Below are 15,350 nucleotides of genomic sequence, written 5' to 3'. Positions count from 1 at the left end.
TGTGTGGTCACCACAGGCTGAACATGTTTACACGTTTTGTTCTCCAACATAAAATCCTTCATTAAATGTCCACAGTTTAATTAAAGCTCTTCATGTGTTAAAAACAGTTAGCGGTTGCTAACAAGTGTCTAAATGAGACTACAGAGGTTGTCGGGGACATTAAACGTCCTCACAGCGAACAGGAGACTCGTGATCTGCTGGATCACAAGACAAATGTACATTTTTGAACAGGTCAGCTTGAATATGAACTTTTCAGTTTCCAGTTTCCACAGCAGAGAGAGTTTCTACCTCCAGCTTTTCCTTCACATGCTAAAAACAGTGGTTGGTCATTAATGTTGAGGGTGGAGTGAAGAGGGCTGACCTCCAGGCTGAGCAGCCCGGGGCCTCAGAGGCTCTGCAGCCGCCTCTGAGCACCAACAGTTCAAACTCCACCAACCTGAGGGAGGAGTCAGTGCGCGCGCAGCACGCAGCAGAGCCGCGCGCCTCCACAGCACCTGAGCACCTTTCTCCTCTCAGTGAACACACGACGTGACCTTCCTGCTGGTGTCGGAGGTTTGAGGACCGACGAAGAGTTTCACACAGTCCAGATTTTAACGAGGACCAGCGTGCGTAAAAGATCTCCAACACGCGCGTCCTGAAGGAGGACGGCGCGTCAGGTGGAGCAGCTGCAGCCTGTTGATCCGCCCGGACCGACCCGTTCATTTCACAGCGAGGAGGCGACACACACACAGGTCTGTCTGTTAGTCCGAGTGTTTCAGTTTGTATCAGGAGTTCAGTCTGGAGACAGAAGCTGCAGGTTGAGCTGGCGCACACCGGATACTGACACCTGGTTCACACCTGTGTGGGTCCAACTTTTTATCATATCATCTTATAAAACGGAGTCAAAACGCTCCAAGCTTCGCCACATGTAGGAACCACACGCGTCAGCTCCGCAGGTCTTTTCACAGTGACGCTGCTGCGAAATGATCCCAAAATCTGAAGCCAGCAGGCTGTGAAAGTGAGGCTGATCAACAGGCTGCAACACGTGCAGGAAAACTGATATTCCTCATTACATAAGAGAGATACTGTAATATCAGGGAGGACGTGTTGCGAGAATAACTTAAAGGAGCAGTCTGTAGTTTTTTTGGGAAAACATTTTAAGCAGAAGAGAAAAATCTTTACTTACTGAGTTTTATGACTGAATAACAGAACAACACAATTTATACTGTTTTACTTTGTTTTTATGTGGCGGACCCTGCCACCTTTCTAGCTTCAATCAGTGTTCTGGGACCTTGTTTTCCTCTGAGAACAGCTCGTTTATTCACTGATGGAAAAAATACATTTTTCTGAGTTTGTATCGTGATAACGCACCAAAAAAATGCTGTGATACCATCGTTGGACCGTGACGATATCTCCCGAACCGATCATGTGGTTATCTTGGTTCTGAAGTTCAGCAGAGGACGCCGTCATGATGTCATGTAGGCGGGAGGTTTTGAAACGGTGATATCTGTGTTCTGCTGTGTCGATCTGGGTCATTTGGTTTTATAATCTCTCCATGACGAGTCCAACAGTGTTACAAGAGGTCAATGTTAGACCAGTGGACTGCTTTTCAAACCTGGAGCCAACATTACCCACAATGCAACTCAGCCAAGCCTCCAGGAAGAGCGGCAGGCTTTGAGGCCAGTTTTCTTAGTGGCCAAACATCACGTGATGCGCTGCGGCCTCCAATTTCGGCCATTCAGTCCAATAACATTCGGAACAACCGCCCGATTACATTATTTTATCCCCATTCAAGTTAGCCGGGCGCTAAACAGGAAGTTAGCCAGCCTGGTTGGCGGAAGCCTCTAGTGCGCACGCCCTATGGGCCGCACGACATAGCCGCCATTTTGGCTTCATGCTCCACTGAGCAGCTTTCATAGGAATGAACGGGCTCCGTCTGCAACACGGTGTCCAGGTTTTAACGTGACGTCCCCCCTGACATCACTGGAGGAGATTTATCAGAGTACATGCAGCTTCCTCTGGAGCCACAGAAGACTTTATACTACCTCATTCACATGTGCAGTCGTCCTCCTCAAGGCCTGTGAACACGCTGTAATGTGCTGGAAGCAGTTTCACTATCTGGATTTGAGGCACATGTAGAGTAGAGAGATATTTCCACAGATTGCTGATGTTTCCATCCTGACTCTAAATCATTTTATCACTTATTTTGCGGATATTATACATTTTGTCATTTTTCTTTGTGAACTGGAGCTTTGGACTGTTTCTTCCTCAGCTTCATGACCAGCAGCAGCGCAGACGCACGAGTTTGACGTCTTCCTTTTTTAAAACAAACGTAACCATCACAAAAACATGTCGGCAGTAATGAGCCCAGAGACGTACGACTCTGATGGGCTGGACAATTTAGAACCGGTTCTCAATGGCTCTGGTTCTCGATCACCATCCCTCCATAGGATTGTTACTGAAATCCTTAAAATAAAGAGCAATGCGTTTTCTCTTAAAGGAACATTTCACCCAGAAATGAAACTCAGTCCTGTATCCCATTCAGTGTAAATAAATGGAGACTTGGATTACAGCAGACGAGCTGTATGGAGACATTGAATGTTTATTTTTTGGTTGATTTTCCATTTTAAATCAAGTCTCCAGCTGCTTCAGTTGTTGAGGAGAATGCTGCAACTCTGTTTTACTGTGAAGCTCCAGAAATGTTCACCTGACTTTATATCAGGAGATACGGACTGAGTTTTAATTTTAGGGTAACTGTTCCTTTAAGTCTCCAACAATAGCTTGAGAATGTCTTTTCACTTCATCTTCTATCACCAGCGATCAGCTCGTTCACCGTCGTTGAACTGCAGAGCTCAGTTTGATCTTTGAGCAGGAAACATTTTAATCTTTGGTGTCTGTGTGAGAATCAACTCCCTCCCACACAATCACTGTCACTTTAACTGTCACATTAGCAGGTAAACTTTAATAACAGCTCTGTAAATCAGAACAGGACCTGACGGGAAAGCTCTGAAGCTATAAATCACTATCTCTCGTACACGGTGTCCGGCTTTATGACGGGCAGTAAATGAGATTTGCCCTTTAATGAACTTTGACCTTTTGCTGGTGCTCTGCCTCATGTCCACATTAGTGAATCAGTAACTGTCGGGGTTCAGTGTGAAGCCCAGAAAACAACAGTAGCTCGACTAACTCCTGTAGATTTATTGAGCATCTTCCTGGTTAACGTGTCACTGTTTTAAACTCCAGATGGCTCCAGAAACAACTTCCTGGTTCTTCGTGAAGACGTCTCTCTCCACCCTGCAGGAGGCCGGGTGACGTCCCGGTCTCCACCTGACCCGACTGACCAATCATCTGCACGCCAGCTAAAGGTAAGATCAGTTCAGTCAAAGTCATGACAGACAACAGGCCAACAAAACAATCTCTACACTGATATATTACATGTGCAGATTGAGCAGGGCGACTGCACAGGGACCAAAGGAGTTGTTGCACTTGAAGCGGGGAACTTTAAATCTACAGCCTGAGGGAAGAGTTTCAAACTCAAAGCAGAGGGTGTGGTCTGTGCAGTGTAATATGACTGCAGGACGCCTCTCACCTTACCAGCCACCTTCACAATATGGCTCAGGTGTTTTTCCCCCCTGATGTTCAGGTTACCAGACCTGCACACACAAGCAGGAAACAGTTTTCTGAGGTGATCCAGAGCGAAAATCTGCAGAATTCAGCGGAATGTTTCTTTACTTGTAAAGTGATAAGATGATGATCATTTTAGTGAACAAAGGTTGTTTGTTTCTGAGCAAAAATAAGCAAACATACATTGGACGTAGTTCCTCAGCAGTAAATCCAAACATTAATTTGACATATTGTCATCAGGGGTGTAGTGCTGAACTTCTATAACCTGAAGTACCCAAACGTTGTTGTCATTAAACTTAATTGCAAGTGAAGTGCACAGTGTGTCTTCTTCTTACGCACCTGTCGATGTTAAGGTGTTAAAGTACTGTTCCTCAGTGCGGTGGAGAGGAGGTCGTGTGGCTCGGGCACCACTTGGCGATGCCTCGTCCTGCTCAGTCGTCTCCTGGATCCAAACACTTTACATATATTATAATTTGTATCAGACGTTCTTGATTTTGTTGTTCTGTTCTGTACATGTACTGATATCTACTGCATGTCTGTCCGTCCTGGGGGAGGGATCCTTGTCTGTGGCTCTTCCTGAAGTTTCTTCCATCTTTTTTCTATCTTAGGCTGTTAATTGTGACATGTCACCAGTCACACAGTGTTGCGGGACGTTGTGTGAGAGGATGCTGCATCAGAGCAAAAGATATTTTACTGGCAATCTGAAAGAAAATGCTGAATATCAGCCCTGACCAATTATCAGTCCACCTTTAGCTTATAAGATACATTTTCAAATGAGTAATCTGTTATTGTTAGAATTTCCCTGCGTACGTGTGGACCGGGCCTCAGAGTACGAGGAAAAAACTCAGTTTGGGGTAAATAAAGCATTACAGGTGAACACTTAAACACTTAAATGTCTGAAAGACGACACGTGATGGAATAAAAATCTCCAAACTGTTTCCTCCTCACTTAAACTGGAGAACTTGATTTATTTTGCGCTGCTGTATCGTCACCCTCATGCTGACGGCTGTTAATGTGCGGTCGTCTCCTGTGTGTGCAGTCGGCACACAATGACCAACACTAACCGGTGTCATGTGCACGGCTGAATTGGAAACGTGTGATTCCCGTCTGTCATTGTCGGAGGAGGAGGAGGAGGAGGAGGGAGTGAGGGAGTGAGGGAGAAATGTTCCTGGGCCCGTTCTCGCAGGATTAGAGATAAAAAATGTGGCCTTGTTTGCAGCCGGTCTGAGCTCTGAAACCAAACAGAGGGAAACCCGGCTTCCCACTGACCTGCTCTACCAGAATCTTCCAGTTTTAAGTCTTCAGGGTCGACCTCGCTGTCTCCATGTTTCCAAATGTCCCTTTATATTCTGGCTTTGCTGTAAGTCTGCCCGCTGAGGCCACAGTGCTGCAGATCTCAGCCTGTTTCTTGTTGGTTTTCAGTGATTTTCTTCTTCTGTTCTCCCGTGTGTAGATCCAGAGGGGAGGCAACATGCCCGTGGTCCGCAGAAGAGTGAGTGTGCTCTGCGTGGTGATGGCGCTCAACGTCTTTGTCTGCGTCCTCATGACCGTGTCGTGGAGCTTCAGGCGAGGCAAAAGTGGCCAGCAGAAGATTAAAATCCCCTCCAAGAGGTTTTGGCAGCAGCAGGTAATGAGCAAATCCTTCTGGAACAAGGAGCAGCAGCGCCTGGACTTCATCTACAACCCCCTCATTAACTCTGAGCTCTCTGTCATTGAGCTGCCGGATTGGCTGAACGACACCGGGCCGCTCGACCCCTGCGAACCGGACCACAGAGTCTCCATGCAGATCTTCAACTTCAGCGGCCTGCCGCAGCACTTCCAGGATTTCCTCCTGCACATGCGCTGCAGGACGTACCCCATGCTGATAAATCAGCCGCATATTTGTGACGACGAACCCTTCCTGCTGCTGGTCGTCAAGTCGCTCATCCCACATTTCGACCGGCGGCAGGCCATTCGGGAAACGTGGGGACGGACGGGCGTCTTTGCCAACAGGACCGTGGCGACCGTGTTCCTGATAGGCAACAGCTCGCCGGACGACCACCTCCCAGACCTGCTGGCGATGCTGGGCCACGAGGCGGAGCTTCATAAAGACGTCCTCCAGTGGGACTACAGGGACACCTTCTTCAACCTCACCCTGAAGGAGGTCCTCTTCCTGGACTGGTTCAGCCAAAGCTGTCCGCGCGCCCAGTTCATCCTCAAAGGTGACGACGACGTCTTTGTCAACACCTTACGAATTATTGACCTCCTGACAGGCCTGTCGGAGAAGACGGCCAAGGATTTGTTTATAGGTGACGTCATCAGTAACGCCGGTCCACACCGAGACCAGAAACTCAAATACTTTGTCCCAGAGAGCGTGTTTGTCGGGCAGTACCCGCCGTACGCAGGAGGTGGAGGATATCTGTATTCTGGAGAGTTGGCGCTTCGCCTTTACAACATTTCTCAGCAGGTCGTCCTGTATCCCATCGACGACGTCTACACGGGGATGTGTCTGAAAAAGCTGGGCCTGGTACCAGAGAAGCACAGCGGCTTCAAGACTTTTGACATTGAGGAGAAGCACCGGTCCAACCCGTGCGTCTACAGGAGCTTGATGCTGGTTCACAGCCGGACGCCTCAGGAGATGTTGACCATCTGGCCGTGGATTATCAATCCTGATCCGGACTGTCAGTGATCACCTGCGTCCAGCTCCATGTTTGTTTGCACTGTTGTCTTTTTCAACACCTGTTTAATTATGTTAAGTCCTCAAGTACAAGTAAAACCTCCATGTTAGTGCTCTAAAGTCATCCACATTATTTATTGACAGTGTTTCCAAGTTGACTTTCTTTTCTTTTCCATAAGCTGGATGTAAAACAACACGTTGACTGGCAGCAGCCCAGCCAGCGGCCTCAGGCTCTAAATGCTCTCACTCTACTTAATCCTCTAACGTCAGGTTTACAGGTGACGGGCTCTGCAGTCCAGTTAGACATCAGTAATATGATACAGACTAAAGCTAGCAGACAAACAGTTTACATATAATGACTTATTACCACTTTTGAACTGTTATTAAAGGTGCAATGTGTTGGACAGAAGACAACTGAAGGAAAATAATCAACAGTTTAGAGATATCTACAGACGTTAGCATGCTAGCCAGCTAGCCAGCTAGCCTCGGCCCGTCCGTGTCCAGAACATTCCTTTACATTACATTACATACATTACATATCGCACCTTTAATATGGTCAGACGGTCGGCCCAATGAGGCTGGGCACCAGAACTACTCAGTAAAGCTACACAGAACCACAGTAACACTACACAGAACTACATTAACACTACACAGAACTACAGTAACTCTACACAGAACTACAGTAACTTTACACAGAACTACGTTAACACAACACAGAACTACATTAACTCTACACAGAACTACAGTAACGCTACACAGAACTACAGTAACTCTACACAGAACTACAGTAACACAACACAGAACTACATTAACTCTACACAGAACTACAGTAACACTACACAGAACTACAGTAACGCTACACAGAACTACAGTAACACTACACAGAACCACAGTAACACTACACAGAACTACAGTAACTCTACACAGAACTACTACTACGTTTCAGCAGAGTGAAAACGGGTGTAGATGTGTATTAATTTTTGAAAATGACAGATTCTTTGTTTGGTTTAAAAATGATTTATTGTTCTTAAAGTGGCTACGAGGAACTTTAAAGTGTTTATGAAACAGTCTGGTGATTCCTCTGATGATCATAAATGACCTGTAACAGTAAACGAAACCATCAGCGAACAGACTGATATTTTTATATGGTTATTATTAACGCCTGTGTCGGGTCCGATCACATATATCGCATATAAAATCACATATAAATACATTACCTCATCCGGATCCATCCTGCAGGTCCCTCTGTCGCGTGCAAGCAAAGATCTTTCTACGACAGCAGGCGCTGGTGTCGTCCCACTTTTGTCCAAAGGGGGCGCTAGAATCAACAAAACCTGAAAGTTCCTCGTTGTCACTTTAATTAAATGTTTCTTTTTAAATGACTACATGTTGTAAATGATCTTTAGGATGTTTTTGGATGTTATGAGAAATAAATGATCGGTGAGGCTGAGAAAACACAAACAATCACAAATTTAGCTTAAAAAAGTATTTGTTGAACAGCTGTGGAAGTCTGTGGTCTCATGAATTCAATAGAAGTTTAAAGATGAATTTATCAAGAAAATCAAACACGTGACCTGGGAAAGGGTTTGAATTCTGGGTGAGTTGGTGTGAAATGAAGTATTTTTCTGCAGTAAAATAACTACTGCAGTTGCAGAATCTGAACACACAAACCTGTGGAGGACTTCTGATCTGTACTGAGCCGTGTTAATGATCTGCTCCGGACCCACTGGTCCCACACAGATCAATAGTTTCTGTGTAAAACGTCTGACAAACATTTCCACAGATTTTCTTAATTAAAAAGTATCCGTCCAGTAATTATGAAACGCTCCGTGTTCAGTGTCAGTGTCTAACACCTCACCTGTGATGCTGCTGCTGTTACCGGGCAGATTTCAGGCTGTAAACTGAGTTTAACTCGCATGAATGTTTCAGAGTCGACTCGTGGAAACAAAGAAATGAGTTATTTTTCTGTTCTGCTGTTTGTCAGCATTGTTTTTGTGTTATTTTCTTTCCATTGGTAAAAAATTAGAAGCAAATAAAAATATCTCTTGTCTCACCTTGTGTTGCACTGAGTGGAATCATATGTATCATACTAATAATATTTTTTTGTGTAAGGAATAGAAAGGTGAAAAAAGTAACTTGGACAAAAACTGTTGGTACATCTGTGTAACTTGTGTTACACAGATGTACACAAAAGTCATGAGACGAGTAAAAGTAAAGATATGATGTTAAAATATTACTTTAACAAAAGTGAAAGTTCCTCATACAAATAGTACTCAAGTAAAAGTCTCAAAGTATCTGATATTAAATGCACTTGTGTCAAAAAATACTAGTAAAAGTAAATTATACATATAGTTACATGTCTGTACACACTCAGTGATGGAATGCGAGTGTTTCCATTTTCTTCTACTTTACATGTTTACTCCACTACATTTATTTGATAACTTGAGTTACGAGTTACTTTGCAGATTAAATGTGCTTTGGCTCTGATGCAGCATGTAATCTAAAAAGTAACAAGTAACTAAAGGTATCAAATGAAAGTAGTGGAGTAAAAAGTACAATATTTGGCTTTAAAATGTCGTGGAATGGAAGTGTAAAGGTAACTTAGATTGGAAATACTCCAGTAAAGTACCTCCCAATTGTACAGTACTTGAATAAATGTACTTAGTTACATTCCAACACTGCATATGCATCATTATTAATTTGCTGGTTATATTTTGTATAATTAATATGAATCTGCAAAGTAATTAAAGCCATCAAATAAAATTAGTGGAGTAAAAAGTAAAATATTTGGATTTAAAATGTAGTAAAGTGTGAGTATAAAGCAATAAAAAGAATGGAAATACTCAAGTAAAATACAAATACCTCAGAATTGTACTTGAGTAAATGTACTTAAAATAACATCATAATAGAGTTGATTATATTTCATAATATTAATGTGAATCTCTAAAGTAATTAGTAACTAAAGGTATCAAAAGTAGTGGAGTAAAAAGTACAATATTTGGCTTTAAGACGTAGTAAAGTGTCAAAACAATACAAAAAAAGGAAATACTCAAGTAAAGTACAAGTACCTCAGAATTGTACTTGAGTAAATGTACTTAGTTACATTCCATCACTGGTCTAAGCAGTCAAAACTTTAGAAAGTCCTCCACTGATGGAGCTCTGTACTGATGTCGTCTACACAGACCTGCTGCCTACATTACCCAGAATGCACCTCTCCCTCTGACAGCTGTGTGTCGGTGCAGCTGATGCAGCCCACTGAGCTACATCTCCCCCCTGCTGCTCACCACAGCTGCAGATGTGGCGCCCCCTGCTGGTTCAATGTGACGACGACACCCAGCGACAGAAAGTCAATCAGCTCCCTGATGAGTTTCACCTGCTCACACTGCAGAAGGAAAAACAGCAGTCTAACTGAAGCTGTGTCGTTTATCAGACAAAGAGTTTGGTGGTAAAAATGCCACGAAGGAACAACTTTAGCTTTAAAACTGTTCTGCTCTTATTTCTGCTCATTTTTGGTTTATGTTGGAGACGCTGTGACTCACAGGTGAGCTGCCACAAACCACAAACCACAAAACCATCAACTGTACTGCTGCATAACTGTGATGTTCTCATGTGTTTGTAGGTGAACAGAGGTGAAGCCAACAAGCCTCCAGGTGAGACTCCAGTGTTTTTACCTTTGGATTTAAATGTGAATGTGTGACTTTACTCTTTGAATGTGGATTAATTTGTTTGTGTTCGTTTGTGTGATTTAAAATGTTTGTGAGTCATTAAAAAAATAGTGAGGACACTGTGCTGTGAGGTGAGAGCCAGAGACGGACAGGGAAGTGTTGTTTGTCTCTCTTCATGAGGTTCATTGACACCAGACTCCTTTTTAAAAATTGTATGATTCTAAAAACAACAAGGGGAATTTTTTGTTCAGCAGGCAACTTTCATACTTGGAGGTTTCCTTGAATGATCCAAAAGAGTTAAAGGAATGTGAATCCAGTCATCACCTCCTCCCTCAATGTTGATATAAAGATAAATATAGAAAAAATAAAATAAATATAGAAATCCTCAAAAAAAAGTCACTCCTCACATGTGCAGAACTACGAGACTTCACCTGCCTTTATATCAGATAATGACTGAATTTTAACCTGTGGGTGAACTGCTCCTTTTAAAACTGTCTATGTAGTTTGATTTTCCAAAAACTGAAGTCTTTCAACTTAATTTTCTTTCTGCACTGAATTAAAAGTGAAGCTGGTGACTACCTGTAGGGAAATGAACCTGAACAGTAGATTAGTTTGGCAGAAAAGTTGAGGGGTGAATCACAGCTGCGTCTCTCCTCAGATGGAGGTGGAGGTGGAGGTGGTGGTGATGACGGGCCTTTCTTCGCCCTGCGGAGCTGCCACCAGCTGCTGCACGGCGACGCCGGCGAGTTCTTCTCCCCGGACTACCTCTGCTCCAGCCCGCCTCTGTGGTGCAACTGGACCGTCCAGGTGGATCCTGGAAAGAGGGTCCACCTCCACCTGGAGGACCTGACCCCCGATGAGGCCTGCCACCTCAAACAGGACCAGCTCCACGTGGACGAGCCCGCCGGACATTTCGTGGGTCACAAGGTCCTGCAGAAGTGCTGGCGGGAGGCCAAGTTCACCTCCTCCTCCAACACTCTGTACGTGGTGCTGCTGATCGGCGGCCGGCCCAGCCCGCCCTACAGGGGCTTCATCGCACACTACCAGGCGTTTGGACCGCCGGTGGTTTACAACCCACAGGACGGATTCTCAAAGTCAGAACCATCTCTGGCCTTCAGTGAATATGGACCAGAACTGAACGGTGACCAGGTGGAGTCAGACTTGCAGCAGCAGCATTCTGATCTCATGTACGATTATTATGATCAACATCCGGTCCTGACGGCTGAGCCCGAGGAGGACACACACACCGAGGTGAAGCAAACCCTCCTCTCTGGTACCAGAACCCTTCACAGTACACCTGACTGCTAATGACTACATGTTGATGTGAAAGGCTTAGCATGAATACTACTAACACCGTTTCTACCCGCAGCCTCCTTCACTGTTTTATGTTTCACATTCTCCCGTCTTCTCTCAGGTGGATGAAAACCTCCATCCAGCCTCAGAGAACTACAGCCAGGTCCTCCTGCCCACAGCCGCTCCCACAGTGCCAACGTCCTCTCAGGAGACCCCTCGGTCTGGAAGAGGTGCCACTCAGACCCCTTCAGGCCCGTCTGACCCAGCCGTCCATCCTGCATCTCCACAGCAGCAACATGATGGTCAGAACCAGGAGCTCAGACCCTCCTCCACCCGCACCCCAACAGCAGCACAGAGGGCTGAGGAGGAGGCTGCTGCTCCGGAGGATGAGAGCAGCACACAGGGCCTGATGGAGGAGGCTGGTGGGAACAGGACGGAGGTCAGCGAGGACTCGGACCAGCTTCCTCCCCCGTCTAAAGGGCCAGAACCAGAACCAGAACCAGAGCAGGCTGAGCAGACTCATCCCCATCCCAACATGGTGGAGCCGCTGTCGGACCACAGAGGGAACTGTGAGGACTCCGGTGTTTGTCTACATGTTCACTCAGACACATAAAAACTCATTTGAATCTTCAAACTTCTCTAAAATGAGAATATTTGAAAATAAAGTTGTAAATTTACAAGATGATTATTAAATCATAAATTCTGTCATCATCTGTTTAACTTTGTGTTCTTGTCTCTTGTAGTCGACATTAGAAACCACTCCGACAGTCCACATCTCCCTGGTGGTGAGTATCGGACCGATGACGTACGTCTTCGCTGGAGAGTCATTATTTCTAACAGTCGTTGTGCTTCTGTCTCGTGGTTTTTGGCCTCCATCAGATCACCTGTTTGAAGTGGCCGTTGAGGTGAATTTCCATCAGGATCTGGAGGAGTCCTGGGACGACCTGTCCAAGGCCCTGCTGCTGTCAGTGAAGGCTCTGGTATGCTCATGAGAACAAAGACGTTCAAGGTGCCGCATGTGGAGATGTTGGTCGGATTATTAGAAAAGAAACAGACACCTGAAGATTCAGTGACGTTTCTGTTTCTGTAGATCAGCGAGGAGCTGGAGGGTCTGCACACGACGCTGTCCTTGTCTTCAAAGAGAATAAAAAGGTTAGTACGTTTGGTTCGACCCAAACTTTTCTCACGTGTTGTTGACTTCCTGAATGTCTCCCGGTTGTGCAGGCTCCATGTAGGAGTGCTGTACATCCTCTGGCTCCACATTGGACAGGGTCCTCGAAGTCCACAGCTCCTGAGGGCCGTCCACTCCGCCCTGCAGGGCCTCCTCGCCAAGAGAGTCGGCGTCAGAGGAAACCCCAGGAAAGGTGTCGTCATCTCGATGTCGACTGCAGGTACGGCAGGTCTCGACCTGTTACTGTTTGATTTTCACCACCGACATGAATGTTTGTACTCGCACCAAAACTATCTAGATTAATAAAAAGCACGACAGGTTAAGAGGAGGAAATATATGTAGTTTGGGTTTTGGGGTGAACTGTCCCTTTTTAACAAATGAAGTAATAAGGAATCATCTCTCTTTTTAGATGTAAACGAGTGTGGGACCCAGCTGGTGCTGTGTGACATTAACGCCGACTGTGTGGACCACTACGGGTCGTACTCGTGCCGCTGCAGGCCGGGCTTCAGGGACGAGTCTCGCCTGGGATCAGGAGGAACTGTGTGTGTTGATGTGACGGCTGCAGGTACGCTGGCTGTCGCCCATACTGCTCTATTTACAGGATCTCCTCCTCCATGATGATGTAAAGTCAGGTGAAGTCTCGTAGTCCACAAACATTTCTGGAGCTTCACAGTAAAACAGAGTTGCAGCATTCTGCTAAACAACTGAAGTAGCTCCTCACATGTGCAGAACTTGCCTTAGAAACTTCATGTTTTTAAGTTTTCTTCAGTATCAAAGTCACCCAGTGACAGTTGGCTGTACATCCACAGGTTCACTGCAAACAGGAACTACTAAAAGATAATTCGGCAAAGTTTTCATGCCTTTTCTTTTTTTTTTTTGGTTGGAGGAGATGAAGACCTGTAGTTAAAGAAGTTTAAGCTAAAGATCCTGTAGTTGAACAGCTGCTGACTTCCTGTTGTGCTCCTGCAGGCTGCAGCTCCGGTCTGTCTGCGGAGACTCGAGGCGTCTACGTGCTTTTCTTCCTGCTCAGCTCGCTCATCCTGATGCTGCTGGCGGCGGCCGGCCTGCTGTACCACCGTCACCACCGGGGGGCGTTCCTGGTTCGCTGCCACAGCCACAGCAGCGTCTCTCCTCCTGACCCCAACAACCACCACCACCACCGCCGTCATCACCATGACGACGGCTACTCCAGCCCCCCTGACTCTGACCTGCCCCCTCCACCTCCACCTGTCCGGGGCTTCAGGGAGGCGTGGCCTCAGGTGAAGGAGCGCTGCCCGGTCGTGGACCTGCCGCTGCTGCGCTTCAGCCCGCTGCTGCCGCCTGACGTCCACGTGCAGCCACAGGAGGGCGTGAAGATGTGACGCTCCACAGCATCTAAACTCAGCTCGTCAAAGTCTCTTCATTTATTTCTCTGTGTTATCTGACGCTGTGCTCCGGGCTTTGAATTAAAGTCACAACAGAAGCTGAATTTCCTCGCTGGTCTTACTTTGCTACACCAGAACAAGAAGATGTTTAATAAACCTACTGCAAATTAAACTCACATTTTTTTTTTCACCCCTCAACCATCACGCTCACGTGACGAACTGCTGTTGTTCTGATCATCCGCCCCCTCAAGTGGTTGCAATATTGAATATTGAATACTGCAGCTTTAACCCAGCGCACCAGTTCAGGGTCATCACCAGTCAACCCGACCTCACAACATGTGTCAAGTTTTTAATGATCTCATGAAATCATATAAGGTTTGATGGCTTGTGTTTACTGTGTCCGCTGAGACAACCTCGACCCATCAGACCATCTGGATCCATAATGCCACATTTAAATTTGAGTGTCTCTGGCTCAAGGACACTCCAGCAGGGACACATGGCCTGTTGTGGACCTGTGACCCCCCCAGTTTCAAACTGGCCACCCCCGCCTCGCTGTGTGCAGGGGAGTGGGAAGTGTAGTGTGTGTGTGTGCTGGCCCACCTCGTCCGAACCACTTTAATAGGCTTACAGCAGCTAATCCGGGCCGGTGTGCCGTCACATGGGGAGTCTGCTGACCTTACTCTGCTTTATTACAGGGGGCTCGTTCCCTCTGCCTTCCTCTGCTTTACAGCTTCTTCTGCCTCCATCCACAGGAGGTTTACAGCTCAGAGAATCAACTGTACATTATCAGGATGAACTATTTAACCATTTCATCCCCTAGATCTGGTTTCACTGCACATTTCCTGTCCGGCTCAAGCTCTAAAGAAACCCAGTGTACACCGCCTGCTCGCTCGTAGCTGTGTGTTATTGCACCCACAGGCTGCAACCTCTGAAATGTATTTTACATAGCATGAAGCGCCTGCATCAGCTCTGCATCGTGCCCGTGTCAGGTCTGCGTTTGTGTGTGTGTGTGTGCCTACATCTGGCCTGTTGTGGCCGAGCAGCAGAGGAAACGCTGACCCTGCAGCTGCTCAGTAATCCCCTCAGTGTTTAATAACCTGATCCTTCATTATATCAGAGGAACCGGGCTCCTGGGTTTCTCCTCTCTGTTGGGATCGGCTCCCCGGCAATTTATTTTTCTATTAGCCGAGCCGTGTGAAGTGCGATTGGCCGTCGAGCTGCTGGGCCTGATAACAGCCCAGATCCCGCTCAGCTCGGCGACTCTCTGTGCCGATTGGCTCAAGATATGAAGCGGGAGAGCGACCGGCTGCTAACAGTCGCTTTAACATGTGAACTGGTCCTTTAATTCAGGTTGTAAATGAAGAATTGAGTTATAGACCAATCAAACAAATACAGTACGATGACATCAAATAAAATATAATAACATCTCATCAGTGATGGAGTATAACTAATAAAAGTACTTTTACTCAAGTATTTGTACTGTACTGTACTTGCAAAACCTCTGTCAGATAATGTGTTGATTAATCACACAGGTGACCTGCAGGTGTGTGACGACACGCTGCACACCTGTGAGGAGACGCTGAAGGAGCAGAAACTGG

At 46.1% G+C, this 15,350-nt stretch overlaps 3 protein-coding genes across 3 annotated transcripts in view; 2 read left to right on the top strand and 1 right to left on the bottom strand.

Moving 5' to 3' along the window:
* Nucleotides 1-15,350, bottom strand: part of nup133 (nucleoporin 133) — a 426,297-nt gene that overhangs the window by 275,419 nt on the left and 135,528 nt on the right. The window lies entirely within an intron of this gene.
* On the top strand, nt 500-8,312 carry b3gnt2a (UDP-GlcNAc:betaGal beta-1,3-N-acetylglucosaminyltransferase 2a). The gene is made up of 3 exons (XM_073478869.1): nt 500-731; nt 3,223-3,344; nt 5,057-8,312. The coding sequence occupies exon 3, from the start codon at nt 5,075-5,077 to the stop codon at nt 6,269-6,271; it is 1,197 nt and encodes a 398-aa protein (XP_073334970.1). The 5' UTR covers nt 500-731; nt 3,223-3,344; nt 5,057-5,074; the 3' UTR covers nt 6,272-8,312.
* On the top strand, nt 9,603-13,856 carry LOC141001616 (uncharacterized). Its single transcript, XM_073472755.1, has 10 exons — nt 9,603-9,800; nt 9,879-9,909; nt 10,583-11,175; nt 11,339-11,786; nt 11,961-12,002; nt 12,097-12,197; nt 12,308-12,369; nt 12,442-12,608; nt 12,798-12,953; nt 13,358-13,856. Exons 1-10 carry the CDS (start codon nt 9,711-9,713, stop codon nt 13,747-13,749), a joined length of 2,082 nt encoding a protein of 693 aa, XP_073328856.1. The 5' UTR covers nt 9,603-9,710; the 3' UTR covers nt 13,750-13,856.

The sequence above is a fragment of the Pagrus major genome, chromosome 1 (genome assembly GCF_040436345.1).
Source record: "Pagrus major chromosome 1, Pma_NU_1.0".
In the NCBI taxonomy this organism is placed as follows: domain Eukaryota; kingdom Metazoa; phylum Chordata; class Actinopteri; order Spariformes; family Sparidae; genus Pagrus; species Pagrus major.
Note: the sequence above shows the minus strand (reverse complement) of the source record. Positions and strands in the feature narration are given on the sequence as shown.

What these genes read in the sequence shown, in the direction of transcription:
- LOC141001616 (XM_073472755.1), top strand. Translation starts at nt 9,711, where the DNA reads ATGCCACGAAGGAACAACTTTAGCTTTAAAACTGTTCTGCTCTTATTT. An exon ending in GGAGACGCTGTGACTCACAG is followed by an intron (nt 9,801 to 9,878) that starts GTGAGCTGCCAC and finishes ATGTGTTTGTAG; the next exon opens with GTGAACAGAGGTGAAGCCAA. An exon ending in TGTTGATGTGACGGCTGCAG is followed by an intron (nt 12,954 to 13,357) that starts GTACGCTGGCTG and finishes GTGCTCCTGCAG; the next exon opens with GCTGCAGCTCCGGTCTGTCT.
- b3gnt2a (XM_073478869.1), top strand. Translation starts at nt 5,075, where the DNA reads ATGCCCGTGGTCCGCAGAAGAGTGAGTGTGCTCTGCGTGGTGATGGCG.